This window comes from Cercospora kikuchii, assembly GCF_019650295.1.
Source record: "Cercospora kikuchii DNA, contig_00008, whole genome shotgun sequence".
Taxonomy (NCBI): Eukaryota; Fungi; Ascomycota; class Dothideomycetes; order Mycosphaerellales; family Mycosphaerellaceae; genus Cercospora; species Cercospora kikuchii.
Window position 1 is genome coordinate 2,239,550 of NW_025408589.1, and position 14,394 is coordinate 2,253,943.

The 14,394-nt window shown below is 53.2% G+C and overlaps 6 protein-coding genes across 6 annotated transcripts; 3 read left to right on the forward strand and 3 right to left on the reverse strand.

The window, feature by feature from the left end:
* Positions 1-1,931: 1,931 nt before the first annotated feature.
* Positions 1,932-3,152, forward strand: CKM354_001205800 (uncharacterized protein; the record flags this gene model as incomplete). Its single annotated transcript, XM_044807569.1, has 2 exons — positions 1,932-2,084; positions 2,148-3,152. The coding sequence occupies 2 exons, from the start codon at positions 1,932-1,934 to the stop codon at positions 3,150-3,152; spliced, it is 1,158 nt and encodes a 385-aa protein (XP_044663504.1).
* Positions 3,153-3,926: 774 nt separating this feature from the next.
* CKM354_001205900 (uncharacterized protein) lies at positions 3,927-6,785 on the reverse strand (the record flags this gene model as incomplete). The annotated part of the gene is made up of 4 exons (XM_044807570.1): positions 3,927-4,137; positions 4,229-5,672; positions 5,733-5,772; positions 5,826-6,785. The coding sequence occupies 4 exons, from the start codon at positions 6,783-6,785 to the stop codon at positions 3,927-3,929; spliced, it is 2,655 nt and encodes an 884-aa protein (XP_044663505.1).
* A 1,113-nt stretch (positions 6,786-7,898) lies between these two features.
* Positions 7,899-8,464, forward strand: CKM354_001206000 (uncharacterized protein; the record flags this gene model as incomplete). The annotated part of the gene is made up of 2 exons (XM_044807571.1): positions 7,899-8,027; positions 8,084-8,464. 2 exons carry the CDS (start codon positions 7,899-7,901, stop codon positions 8,462-8,464), a joined length of 510 nt encoding a protein of 169 aa, XP_044663506.1.
* A 1,240-nt stretch (positions 8,465-9,704) lies between these two features.
* Positions 9,705-11,114, forward strand: CKM354_001206100 (uncharacterized protein; the record flags this gene model as incomplete). Its single annotated transcript, XM_044807572.1, has 1 exon — positions 9,705-11,114. The coding sequence occupies one exon, from the start codon at positions 9,705-9,707 to the stop codon at positions 11,112-11,114; it is 1,410 nt and encodes a 469-aa protein (XP_044663507.1).
* Positions 11,115-11,799: 685 nt separating this feature from the next.
* Positions 11,800-12,693, reverse strand: CKM354_001206200 (uncharacterized protein; the record flags this gene model as incomplete). Its single annotated transcript, XM_044807573.1, has 1 exon — positions 11,800-12,693. The coding sequence occupies one exon, from the start codon at positions 12,691-12,693 to the stop codon at positions 11,800-11,802; it is 894 nt and encodes a 297-aa protein (XP_044663508.1).
* Positions 12,694-13,348: 655 nt separating this feature from the next.
* On the reverse strand, positions 13,349-13,712 carry CKM354_001206300 (uncharacterized protein; the record flags this gene model as incomplete). Its single annotated transcript, XM_044807574.1, has 3 exons — positions 13,349-13,457; positions 13,509-13,595; positions 13,672-13,712. 3 exons carry the CDS (start codon positions 13,710-13,712, stop codon positions 13,349-13,351), a joined length of 237 nt encoding a protein of 78 aa, XP_044663509.1.
* Between the last annotated feature and the right edge of the window lie 682 nt (positions 13,713-14,394).

Consider the following 14,394-nt stretch of genomic DNA (forward strand, 5'->3'; position numbering starts at 1 on the left):
TGATACTGTCAAGTACCAAATTACCACTCGTAGTTGGTAGAAGTGCCCTCATTGTCTGATGTGACAGATATGACGGACCTGATGGAGAGGGTCGATCGTCTAGTCCTTCCGAGCCGCATTCGAGCTTCCCTCGCGTCGTAATGGCGCGAGGCATAGCGCTTTTCCGTCCTGACATCTTTCTGCATCCTATCCTGAGCAGCCTCCGGTATGGATGCTCCACCTATGTATGAATGTCAATGTAGTCTAGTCGGGAAAATCTTTCAGGTCAAATTCATCTCCATCTTGGTGCGTTCTTCTCACGCTCCTCGAGAATTCCCTCAGCATCGACCTCAATTTGCATAAGTTCAACTCGCGAAAATGTCTCTCCTACCCTTTTCTTGATTAGGTCGAGAAAGAGTTTATCGAAGGCCGAATCGAAGACTTCGTACCCCCTCGGCGTGAAGACTGGTCCTCCAAGATCTGCAGAAGGAAATGGGGGAAGCCTCATTTGCCGAGCATAATGTAGTGCTTGATAATGGAACGTAGCTGATAGTCCCGCCCTTTGGACGAGGCGCATTCCGGCTTGCACCCTACTTCTAGCTCAAGAAAATAGCGAAGAGCGGTACTGTCCGTGTGAGAACGGACCTTGGCCAGTGCCCTCAGCGTTGGTCGCGGAAGATTGACGAATGTGACATGGACATTCTTTCCCATCCTGGTCAGCGAATAAAGTGTCTGGAAAAGAGTCTTCTTCTCCTGGCGCTGATTCCAATCGTCAGAGAAATCCAGATGCGCCTGAGATTCGCGCTTCTTGCCGTCGGCTAGAAGCGTGGCCAGAAGGTACAGCATTTAACTGGTCTCCAAATTGAGCTCGTGTCGAGGTGTAGATGCAGTCGAATCTGACTCGCAGATGTGACAGTAACTGGCCAGGTTGCTAATGAGTTCTTCAATCCTCCGATGTTGGTTGGAACCAATGGAAGAGACGTCCAAGTGCCCCCATTGACTTGTATCTTTGGTTGGGCTGTCGATGACGACGAACTAAATGCGTCGAGCTTCACGCTCGTCACAAGTCTGAACAAGACATCCTTAGCCTCTTGATATGTGGATCTGGACGTTGCAAGGATCTGTGGGTGGAATGCCAGATGCGTATATACGAGAAGCCGGACATCTAGGGGCAGATTTGCTGTATCAGAGTCAGCATGGGAAGCATTAGAATCGGCTGGAAAGACGCAGCAAGCGTATGCAGCAAACCAAAAATAACGTGTAGCAGTCACTTCCGTCCTGGGGTCGCCTTCTAGTCTCCGAGCACTAACTACACCTTGTCAAATTATCGTATACCCTTTTTCTGAGAAGCGTGTGCAACGATCCGTGCCCATCTGACTGCTCTGCAGAGTGTGAAATGAAGCCGAAAGGCATTTCACGAGCACGGTTGCCATGCATAAAGATATGGTACGTACCGAGAGTGACTGTAGTGGAGCGGTCCAACGTCTTGAGCTCTTTTACAAGAGCACTCTTTTCGAGCTTCTGGGGAAGTGTCCTGCCAGCTCGGTCCTTCAAGAACTTGCGCATTTCACTAACAGTACAGGTACTGTAGTCGAGTCGCCAGTTTGCACCACTGAGAGCGGAAATCATCCTGTCATCCATAACAAGTGTCTTATAATGAAGTGTCAGCGTCAGCCGGGCAACAATCTGTTTAGACATGGGCGTTGATAATCCGAGTTGATGCCGATTTTTGAGATGGGAAAAAGTAGCAGGAGACTGGAACGCGAACCTTCGGCTGAGCCAAAGATGGGAATCCACAGTTGAGGCAGCGCCATGTATAACCACGTGACTCTCCACTTGAGTGAATAGAGTGCTGTGGATCCGGCCTCACTCTCCTGAACCACAGCTCCAGGATTTCTTTTGGCACTTTCACCCCACTTGGTTTTACTATCACCCGAGTGTCGCAAGATGACATGGCGACGAATACAGAATCGAGTCCCTGGGTTGATGCACAACAGCGCTTCTACGCCACTTGCAACGACGATGAGCTTCATCGATTCTTTGCCGCAAAAAATGGCAAAGAGTCGAGGATCCGTAGACGCAAGGTCGTACTACCGCAACTCGAAGTGAGTCCACAGTCCTTCGCACTTTAGCGAGTGAGACTCGATTTCGTTACTGACACCTTTGAGAAACTCGACCGCAAAGCAGTTTTCCAACTAGGAAACCTTCCACCGGAGCTTCGACTCGATGTCATCCGGCAAGCGATTAGCGAGGACTCTCCTACGAAAGACTCTTTGCACTTGGTGCGGGCTTCAAGTCTACTGCGGGTTTCCAAGCTCATCCACCGCGAGACCGCCGATGTGTTGTACAACGAAGTACCTTTGAGGATCGTGCACCGTGTGCGCTATATCCCAGGCTTCTATGGGCCTCACAGCTCCTCGATCGTGAAGCTTCTGGGTGCATCAAAGACACTCAGCTGGGGTAATGACAAGTTCGACGCAGATGTCCGATTCCTCGCAGGAATGATGCCAAACGTCTTGAAATTCAAGCAGTTGATCCTTGAATTTATCGACGAGATGGACACACTGCAGTTGCCAGCAATGTTGCTACCGGAGCCGCACTTCCGATCCGAGGCTTGCGCCTATGCCCTGTCATCGTTACTTGAGGCCATTCCGCAGAAGAACCTCGAGTCGATCACTGTTGAAGTTCCCGAGGACTCGATTCGGTCCCGACCTTCTTTGTGCTGGCCGCTCTTCAGCATTAGTAACGTTACAATCGCCTTCTCGAACATCAAAGCGGACGCGGTCCAAGAGCTGATGGGCACATGGAAAGAGAACCCTGCATTGCTGGTGCTAGCCTCCTGGTGTAAAGTGCAAGCCGAAGCTGAGACGCTGCTGGCTTTGTTCACAGCAGCAGAGGTGACACCAAAAGGCGCGAAGACCATCGAGACACAGCTCCAGGTCTTTGCTCGTGGTGGAGCAGTAGTCGATCCAGAGACTGTGGCACGGACTGGTTCGCTGAGCGCGGGACTCGCACATGTCAAGAGATGGCTTCATCAAGAGAGCATGCAGGAAGCCAAAGTGCAGGCGGTCGACAAGTTGCAGCGTGAAGGACGCGCGACCCCGGGTGCTGTCCCCGCTTTCGAAGTCGCGAAGGTATGGCCTCACAGGTCCGGATGGGTCCAAGAGGTTTAGAGGCGTCTCTAGGGCGGCCTACCGCTGGCTATGCGGATGCGCTGCAAATTTGCTCTGGCTTTGGCAGACAGAGCGCTGTTCGGCTGTCAGTCTTGCAAGAGCAGTCGCAACATTGCGAATGGTAGGACACGGCTCCTGTTCTCGTCATTCAAGACTGCGGGTGAAAGATTTGGCTGGCTAGACACTGGCGAAGAATCGATGCTGTAGAATGAAACCTTTGTCCGTTGTGTGGCATTGATGCAGGAACGAGATTGCATTAGAGGCGAGCAGCGTATTGCACGAGACATAGCATAGGTTGAACTCGCAGATCGCAGAAGAGCGCCGCCTGCAAATCATAAAGGGCAATGCGAAGAGAACGATCCTGACCAGATCCAAAGCTGATTCAGCTTCAGATTCATCACTCAAGCGGGTACATCCGCTAGCGTACCATGGTGTGGGGCCAATGCCAACCAACTTGTCTTTTCCTGTCGACATCTGACATTCTCGCTCACCGAACGTGGCTCCCAAGCACTTCGCAAAGCGAATCTGCAGACATCCACTAGCTACCGCAAGTGAGAATCCACTCGGAACAGAGAAGCGACTGTGGTTCCTCAACATTGGCCACCAAACAGAGCCCGCTAACAAATGTCCCCATTTCGCTCACCGAAGCACGTCACTAAACCACAAGGTGCATTCCGAACAGCACAATTAGGAAGGGGTACCAACAACGAGAGTTGAGTATAGCGAAACACCCGATTATCCAATTATATCCACCTGATAGCCACTTTGATATACTCAAGAACTGTTCTCCCCCTTCACAACCACAACCTTGACATCCTTACACTTCGAGTAAACCCTCAAGCCCAGCACACAAGGCGCATTCCAAGGGTCGTCATCGAAAATGCCCTTCTTCGAGCGTGAGATGCGTCGTCGACTAGCGGGAGAAGAATTCCTCTGATTGAAGGATTCGGTTTCGCTACTGAGGCTGGAGAGGATAGGGCCGTCGCTGCGGGAGATTACAATGTTAGCTTCGCTTTGTGTGGCTCTCGGGGCATAACTGCGTTTCGGAGGATTGAAGAGCGGAGTTTCGGACTTACATTTCAGAATCCCAATCAAAGTCATCGTCTACGAGATCGTCGGGTGGTTCGATTGGGGAGTCCCATTCGGATTCGCTTGATTCTTCGACAGTAGGCCCGAAGGGAGAGACGGGGTTTCGGTGATCCCGGGAGGTCTCTCGGTCGGTGCGGATTTCCAGCTCAGCTAGCTTGTTTGCTATGTCTCCAGAATCGCCTTTGGCGTCGTCTTGTTGTGCAACAGGTGCCTCTGCCTCCGGCTGTTGAACAGTCTCCGCGCCTTTCTCGGTATTATCCGCAGTTTCGGGCTCCTTCGGTAGTTCTGGGACTGACTGACTTTGCTCCGGTGGCGTAAGTTGTTCGGCTTTACCTTCGCTCGTCTCTGCGTTGGACACGCTCTCCTTTCGCAAAGCTGCTACGGACTCCTTCCTGGCCTTCCTTCGATCTCTCCTGGCCTTCATCTTCTCACTACGCTTCGCATGGAACTCCTTCATCTGTGCGTTGAGGGCTTCTGTAAGTCTTGCCTTGCGCTTCTTAAGACGCTCGCGATCTTGCTGATTGAGGCGACGATTCTTTTTCAACAACGACAAGTCCTTTTCTCTCTGCTGATCTCTTCTCCTTTGCCGATTCTGTTTTTCCATTGCCATCAAGTTGCCCTTGCTTTGAGCATAATCAAACCTTCTGCCAACGTTCAGGAGTTTCTCTTTCCTGTTGACTGCATATTTCATGATGGCTTCTTCAGCAGTCATGCCGGTAGCGGAACGGGTGGCTGTGACTTTGAAAACAACATCGTATGTGCCGGGCTCGAGATTGTCGATCTCAGCCGATACGGATCGTGTGAAGAGAGTCTCTGCTCCGGAGTTGTGCATCGATCTGACGATCCATCGTTCTTCGTCCGCTTTGTAAATGCGGAAGTGTAGAGAGTACAGCATCCGGCCTCTCAGTCCATAATAGTAGCGGTCATCAGGCTGCGCCAGTACAACGACAACCGGTCCAGCTTCCGAAACCGTGATCTGAAATTTGGTGTCGAGGTAGTCGACAGTCCATGGGACGTTGACACAGGTCCACTGTTGACTCACAGTCCAAGTATCGTCGAATAGCCTGACACGATTGATGCTCGGGAAGTGCTTCAAGAAGTCCTTGTAGGATATCCAAAAGACTCCGTCGTCACCAAACGTGTGGTTCAGTTTGGTCATCATTGCCGCTGTCCAAAGCTTGGAGCCATCACTCCAGTCACCATCCCACTCCGTTTCGCCCCAGGGGTTCCGAAGCTTGAGCAGTTTGAGGTCGCTGTCCGGGTCTTCGTACTTGTCAAGAACGGCGTAGGCATGGCCACCGATAAAGCCTTTCGTTCCTGTTGGCTTTGAGCCACCGCCGAAAAGGTACTTCTCGTTGACTCGTGAGAGCTGCTCCTTCCAGAATCTATCCTTGTCCATGATATCTTCTGGATTGAGGATCACCGCGACTCCTAATTCAGGTCAGCCCAAAAGAATAAAAGTAGGCTCTCACTTCGCCAGGACTAGCTCACCACCTGTAAGGTCCTCTATCCCCTCGCTTGCAAATCCGCCCTAGTCGATTAGTATTGCTTCAATCAGGAAGATTTCCAGAAACGTTTGCTCACCTCGATCGCAAAATAATCGCCATGAGCTTTGGCGTACGCCTTCTCAATGAGCGGCAGCCACGTCTCGTTCGACTTGCAATGGCTGAAGTAGAGCGCCAAGCCGCCTTTTTGCAGTGCTTCTTTCAGCTTGTCATCGTCGTACTTGATGCGCAAGCCTTCTTTCGCGTCTCGATCCCAGTCTCGCACCACTTCTAGATCGTCATCATCTCCAACTCTGATGAAAAGCTTGTCATCGATGACTTCGTAGATCCATTCTCCATCCCGATAGAAAACGAAGCCGTAAACACCGACCTTCTCATCTCTGGCGACGCACAATCTCTCGATGAGCTCTTTCTTGGCACTCACAGCCATCAAGGCAGCCAGGAACCAGCAGTCTCCACTATTACCTTGGTGTACATCAGTGGCAGTAGCGTCATCAATATAGAATTGAGGCTCGTCAAAGATGTCTTCGATTCGCTTGATCCATGGCGGTGGATCGATATTGTCAACAGCTTTTGGATAAGCACCGGCCAGAGATTGCAAGCAGTATTGGTTCGCTTCCAGGTCAAAAATGGCATCTCGATACTTCTGATTTAATCTTTGACACTCATCCACGATCGCTGCAACCTTGGCGCGACATTCAGTTGCCGCCTGTTCCCACGATTTGGCGGCATTCTCCTGTGTCTTCAGGCCTTCGTCAGCAGTCTCGCCATTCTTGATGGCTTCTTTCTCTTCCTCCACTTTCTGAGCTGCGCGGGAGGTCTTCTTGGCTCGCTTTGGTTCGATGGCCAGGAAGCGATCCCAGGCCTTGTAGAAGTCATCTGTGCGCTGCTTGGGTGGTGGTAAAGGCAGGTCCAGATCGCCTAGTGGCGGAGGTGGCAGCGTATCTCCTGATATGATTTTGATGGGAATTGCAGGCACTGGCTCAGGTGGATCGGGCTCCGCGGTCGCACCTGGCACTCGAACGAATCCGGACTTCATGCTGGCTTCGCGATGTGATCTTGTAGCTCGTAGAGGGGATCTGGCAATGTTAATGTAGAAGCTTGCAGGTGATTACTGTGGTCCAGAATGGCAGATTTGCGATGGATCACAGTGGTCGCCACACCATTACAAACAGACAAGCGTGGCTCTGCCTGGAGCAGTGTAACAACTCGCGATCAGTGCTGAGGAAGAGGAAGAATGTCCCAGCATGAACAAGGCAACATCGACCGGTGAAGGCTACATGAGCTCGCGGCTAACTCATTTCGATCGCTGAGCTCCTCCAAGGCTGACTGACCTGCATGGTGCGGCCCAGACCAGTGAGGCTGAACGTGTGGAGGAAGCTGAGTGAGCGCGTCCAATCGTTTGCGAGGCTTCGGCAGCGAAAGGCTGAGATGTGTTGGCGACCTGAGCGGCCTCACAAGACGATCCTATTCTTATTAGTAGCAGTAACTTCCAGACACTGCTTCGTGGCCCATGAAGCTGTGATGCGCGTCTTCTTCGCCCGAGACTGTCACGCCCTTGGCTACCATCCAGCTCCCACAATGGCAAGAGTCTTGATCTGTGGCTGAACCATGGAGGTTTAGCGGAGCCATGATGGATGAAGAGACGCCATGCGGCCTCCTGCTGCCTGTACTGCAGTGAGGTTTGGGCGAGAGGGCGTCGTGGGGTGCTGGCAATCTGTTTGTGCCGACGCCACTCTCCACCGGTCCCCATTTCGACATGTCCACGCTCATGCTCAGCCGGTTTCGAACGGCGCTCAAGACGAGCGAGAAAGATGGCTACCGAGACATGAGCCGATGCTCAGCAGCCTTTACTTAAACCGTCCGCATAGCGACCGAGTTGCCGTGTCTTGAGGGAACTTGTGGTGAGAGACGGCGCGTCATCGTCGCAGCCGCCGACTGCCGACGGTGAAGAGCAAAGTTTGCTGCCACGGATGCTTTCCCAACTCCCACGTCTTGCATTCGCAGCAACCGAAGTCGGGAGCCGACCGCGTCACTGTTCCGTGGAGCTATGGTGACGTTGTTGCGTGAACTGCTATATCATGCACAGAGCGGACAGGTAGGTGCGATGCATCATTTTCGAACTGCAGCCAATTCTTGAGAAACTGTCAACATGGGTTTCGACGAAGCTGCCTTCAACAGGGACATCAAGGACCTTCATCTCATCTACGACTATGACGCAAAGAATGTCGAAACAGGCGAGCCCGAGAAATGGAAGTACGAAATGTGGTTTTACAGCAAGGTGAGCGCAGCGCCAATCCGTCTCCTGCCAAGAGCATGAGTTGAGACCTGTGGCAGTCACGCATAGTCTACGCAATCCACGGCGGTCCAATGGCAGGACGAAAGAACTATCAAGCCGCCGAGTATCAATGCATCCGGCCTGGAGAGCTCTGGCAGTGCAACTGGCTCGAGGAGACTGGGACGATATGCTCTCTCGTATACGACATCAAGAACGACCGCATCACGACTCTCCTCGGATTCTCCAAGGGTCACTGGGAGAAGGCGGAAGCAGCCCACGGTGACAAGCGTAATAAAGAGGACCTTGAGCGCTGGAGAGGACTTGCGAAGATCGGCTCACAGGTTGACCGACATCTCTTATCCGAGCAAGCCACCATTTCAGAAAAGTTTCATGGCAAAGGCAATCTTGAGCCAATCGAGGAGAGTTGGCCAACGTTGTAATGTATATTGAGAGCAAATTGAACGTGAAAGGATATTCATAGCGGTGTAGACGTGTTTGCGATCCACCGACTTCATCACCTCCTGTTCTCAGAAGTGTTTCCAGGCCTATCGGGGAGCAAACGATGATCGCACAAGTCACTGGCTGTTTGAAAATCCTGAACAAGTCTGGAATTTCTTGAAATTCAGGTCCCGGCGTACTGCCAACGTTCATAGTGCAGTACTCTTTGAGAACTACAATGCCTATTAGGAAGGCACCGCATCGGCCCTCCCCCACGACGATCTCCGAATCTGGACTGCTGGCCGAGCTGGCTTCTGGACATCAGCCTTGCGTGACTACCTCACTTTCGTCAGTCCACCAGATGATCAAATCAACTCTTGAGAGTATCTCTCGCGCAGGAGACTTTCATTCTGCCACCGACTGTTGTCGTGCATTAATAACTGTCCACTGAGTCATCTAGCCGAGAGCCAAAGCCATATTTAGTCGTACTGAAGTCTTTTGGGCATCGTTCGCGAAAATCGGTTCGCCCGCTCCTGGACAGAGCGTTGCCGGCACGTGTCCGGCGCATGCCAAGGCGGATGCTCTCCACCTCTCCTCTCTCTCTCCCCGTGGTGTTCTTCTGTCTGCATCATAATCCTCTCTGCAATGCCATTCTAGACGACGTTGTCGACTCTTCAACAGCTTGTGCGCAAGACGTGGTGAAGACTGGCGGTGGCCGCAGAGCAGAATCGTCGCACGTGCAGCCAGTCGTGCCACGCCGCCACGGCGTCGATCTGCAGACGCCGCCATCCTTTCGGCGCCAAAGCCATGCAGCAGCTTGAAACAGCAGCAGACGCGCTGGGCCAGTCTTTGGACCGCCGTCGCATCCCTGCGTAACGCTCGACACTTGCGATGCATCAATGCGGTAGGCTCGTCTGAAAGGGGATGTGTTGTCGTCTGCTCACGTCTGCCCGCCGTGACTCGAGGCGCGCCTCGGTCGCGCCGTATCAATGCTCACCTGCCGTGCGAGCGTCTTCTTGACATCAGCGTCTGCATTTTCCTTATGTCTTCCCTCAGCCGTTGCAGGAATTGGTGTTGATGAGTGGTTCGCGGGCATTTCGAAGCCGTTGCGATTGCGAGTCGCGAGCCGGATCGACGCGACAGCGCATACAGACGAGGCAATAACAAGAAGAATGACTATTGGAAGCCTCTTTGCAGTGCGTGATAAGTCCAGACGACGCCGTTCCCAGGCTCAGCGCCGCGATGGCGACCGCGACAGAAACCAACTTCGACATGACGGTCTGGTCGACGGCATATGTGACCATCCACATCGCCACAGTCACGAGGGCGACTTCAATACACCTTTCTGCGACAAGTCGAGCGAAGACTTCTAATAATCAAACACACCCTACACCGACATTGTCGCTGGCGCTAACTTCCTCACGCCCTGTAAACCTACCCAGTACCAAATTTCCCCAAACTACAAGGGTATTACAAGATGATGCCACTGAGACTAGCTCACCGAGCCGGACTTCGATTGCCGCATCTTCCACGCTGGACACTGCCGCAAGTGCATCACCTCCCAACAATGCGACCATGTCCTCAATTGCAGACGGTATGGCACCTGAAAAGAGACGTGCCGTGATCGGCGGCCTGTCCGGTACCATTGCAGGCCTGGTCATTGCTGGCCTCCTCATATTCTTGATCCTGCGCAAGCGACGGAAGAAGCGCGAGACACTCGACACCGATATACAATCCATGAGTGAGAAGGGAGAGTCCCCGGATTGGATGCTGCCCAAGTTCAGCAGCCTTGTCAGTGTTGTGCCAGTTGGCAGAGGTTCTCACAGAGATTCGCGAATCTCGCATGTCTCTCATGTGCGCCCTCCGAGCACGACGAATATAGCTGTGGACGAAGACCACCGGATGATTAGGATGAGCACCAGGCATTGGCCGCGTCCGTTTGCGATGGGAGAGGGCTACAGAGATTCTGTGCCAGTCGGGCAGCTTCGCGTTGTGAATCCCGACCTCTCGAGACCGAATACTCCAAGGCGGAACTCCACAGACACTGCAGCGAGCTACTTCCGGAAGCAATCGTCGGCTTTCGCAGGCTTTATTTTCAACCTCCCGCGGTCTGCCAGGCAATCGAGGATTGATGAGACAGCATGGTCCCGAGAGGCTCCCACAATCAAAGTCGTAGATCCCACTTTGTCGCGACAGAGTGTGGTGGCGCCATCGTACAAGTCCTATCCGTCGCTGGTATCGCTGCCTATGGTCCGGCAGCAACCCCCAGAAGATCCTTTCGTTGCCCGAGAATGGCAATCCGAAGGTCAACAAACCACAGAGCAGCCTAGCGCAGCGACCACTCCCCGGCGACCCGTACTCACGCCCATACAAATCGCTGCAGGCTCCGCGACCAAGACTTTGAGCAACCTGTCCAGTAGTCTACTCCAATCCTTTCGACCAAAAACAAGCGATCAGATCACCACACCGCAGCCGATGCAAAAAGCAAGCCACATTTCCACATCCACCTGGTCCTCCCGGATGTCTCGCATCTCCCGGCGTAGCGATCCGTTCGACCTCGACCGACCCAGTCTTCGTGGAAGCCATATCAGCACGATTGACCAGCAGCGGACAATGCCCGTGAGCAGATTCTCACTGTACGAAGGGACTTGAGGAGCGTTCCGCGAGAGAAGCGAGAGGGGAGCACGACAGAACCGTGCGGGTCGAGGAAGCCACATCTTTGGCATTTGTACCAATACACAGGCATATGGGACTAACGGGACGAACTTGACGAAGCCACGAACGAATGCCATGGGCATATCCATATACCCCACCTTGTTTGAGATCTGTAGCAGCATAGCTTGTACGATATATGTACATATGAGATTCCATACATGTCCTGCAACCAGAAATCCGGCCTAGAGACCTGAGTCGGCACCCACGACATCCAGGCATCGGCATGTCGAGGGCTGTGAGATGGCGCGTTGCGCGCGAGTGACTTGATTGAGACACGAACGCTGCGCGATCTTTTCTGTATGAGCTGCGAGCTCGGCATATCGGGTATCATGAGGAGTAGTACCGCGAGCCGCAGTCCGTCCCAGCCCAGCGATGCTGGCGGGATGCCGAATTGCGCTCTCCAGGCCGTTGTGCATTGAACTGGCAGAAAATTCATTCTATACGGTCAATTGCATTGATGTTGCTGACGATAGAGCACCTGACTGTCCTGGGCCGTCGCCTCGCCGTGAAGCAAGCTATAGATGCGTTGCGCGGTCGTCCTCGTAGATGCGCTGGGAGCAGCCGTTCTGGGATTCGTAATGGTCGTGGCAGTCGTGGATCATATCATTGAAATCGTGTTTTGTCATCGTTTGAGCGATGCAAACCTCTTCTGCAGCTCGTCGATGTCTGGAATCTTTCCACCGGGTCCAGTGTCCTTCTTGGCGCCGTTTAGCTTATCCGTCATCTTCTTCGAGGGCGTCAAATCGGGTGCACCAGGCAAGTTGACCTTTGGTCGTACGTTATCCGTGCTGGGCGAAGGCGGCATGACCGATACGGGGCTCTTCGGTCCCAAGTTCCGTGGGGGAGTCGCTTTGCTGAGCTCTTCCGTCGTCAGCGGCTGCTCGAGTGCCTTGACCTTCTGGCCGCCTGATGGGTTGTCATCCTCGTCTTCATTGTCCCCTTCGTCGCCGGCAGCTTGCTCGGCCTCTCGTGCAGCTTTTGTGCCCGGCGGGTAGTCTATCCCGTATGCGTCCGCAATGGCAGAGAGATATGCCTCCACGAGTTCCGGAGCGGGTGGCTCCACCCTCGTCTTTTTCAGCACCCGTTCTGGCACTTTGCCATCTTTGTTCTCCATTGCCTGTAACGTAAACTCTTTGCCATATTTCTCCGCCAACAGCTGCCGCACAATGCTCAGCTCCTTGACTCCATCAATCTTCGGCGCCGCATAGATGATGCTCTTCACAGCCTCTTCCAGCCCGGGGTCACACTCTTTCGCTTCCATGAGTCCAGCTCGTGCAGTGAGTAGCTCGCAATACAGCTCCATGACCTCGAGCAGTTCTGTATGTAGATCGGAGCGGATGATGTTCTCGACGCGGATCTTCGCACTCTCGATCTTGCCCAGCTCCAACAGCTGGGCCATCTCCCTGCGCTGCTGCTTCGCCAGGGCCGTGTCCTTTTGCTGCACCATGCGCGTGCGTGCAATGCTCAGCTTGAGCTGCACCTTGATCTTGTTGACCAGCGTCGATGCAGGCGCCATGGCGATGGCTGTGTCGTGGTGTGTTGTTGAAGGTCGGAAGTTGGCGATGGAGATGCCTGCAGGTGGTGGGGTCATGCGCCTCTGTGGATCTGCGTTACGCCATCGTGGCTGATGTGGACTCAGCCCCGCGCCTGTCCAGATCCGCGCTCTCTCTTCTCTAGATCTTGTGCACCACAACGCCTGACTTCGATGTTTCTCAGCAGTCGTGAACAGGCACATTCCAAGACAAGCCTCACCTTTCTGGAGTACTCTCTAAATTATAGGCCCTCAATCGCGCTCATTGAGCGGAATCTTGGCAAGTTGAGCACGGAGACGCCTGCAGAAGCAAGGGTGCCGTCTCTTTGAGTGGATTGTACCTCGCTTCTTTGCTGTACATGCAGCGTTGGTATGCGTCTACTGACAGCTGCACGAGGGTCTTATTGGTGTTAGGCATTCCCGCTTCAGCTGCACGAGGGTCTTATTGGTGTTAGGCATTCCCGCTTCAGCTGTGTCGATAGGCTTGGTCAGCTCAGTAGCGGACGGTGCGCTGCCGTCACAGCTCGTTGAGATAGAGGCCGGCATACTGCACGATTGTAGAGGAGAGACCTATCTGCCTTTGAGAGGTGGTGCCTGTCGTTAGGCAATCCGAGCACTGTCCAAACTACTTATGATCATTTCAGTGGATTCCCACACCCGGGTAGTCCTCTTGCTGCCGCCCGAGAGCAGCAAGTTGCTTCGTTTGTGCCCAGTACACAGGTCTCCCCTTCTCCCCAACACTGACTGTTCTATGCTATAGTTAGCGACACGGCTCGCCGAGGCATGTTGTCACAACTTACTGCCGAGCATAACTGTTCGCGACCTCCGGCCCTGCATACACCTTGGGTCCCCTCTGCGGCGTTGCGGAAACCAGATCCGCAAGTACCCTAACAGGTGAAGAGATTAGTTGCAGTGCCATAATTCCGTGACTTTCGTATGCTAACTTGTTGTGCAGATGCGTACGCAACCAGGAGGGACACGAGGTAGAGGGGCTTGAACAGCATGATCGTGGACTAGTAGTAGGCGAAATGCGAGCGCTGTATGCACTGAACGAGGACCGTCTCTCATTGTTTCTTATATACAGCATTTTCTTGTGCTAAGGAAGTCCGGTACTTTGAGCATACCCTCCAGCGCGCCGTGATGACACAGTCTCGTTAACAATGTTGTTGCCAAGTCACCGAGGCCTGTGAGATTGCTCTGAAAAGGCCAATGGACTGAGCTTCTGCAATGAGTGTGGTGTGCAAAGACAGGCAGAGATCAGACTCCGAATTTACACCATGTGTCGTCGCTTTTGACAGCCTCAGAGTAGCAAGGCTAGCGATGCTTTCAGACGCTCGTCCCTCCTCGCCAAATCACTAAGACGGAAAGAGTCTACCATCTGAGGCATATCACTAATCAACTGTGTGCTATTCCGATCATTCCGGGCCTGGATTACTCTTTATCGAAACTTCCGTCGCTAGGATCGAATCTTCCTTTCGTATTGCGCTCTGTGTTCAAATTTGGACTGCTAGACGAGCGTAGCTCTTTTTCAGCTTGCCGTAGAACTAGAACTCGATCGTGCGATTGAAACTGCATGACTTTTTATGCGTCAGGATCTTCATAGGAGTTCGCATAGCTATAGGTATCATGAACAGAGCTATCCCTCCCAACAGGCTTTCGTAGCATCCAGCACCACTGCGTCTTGTC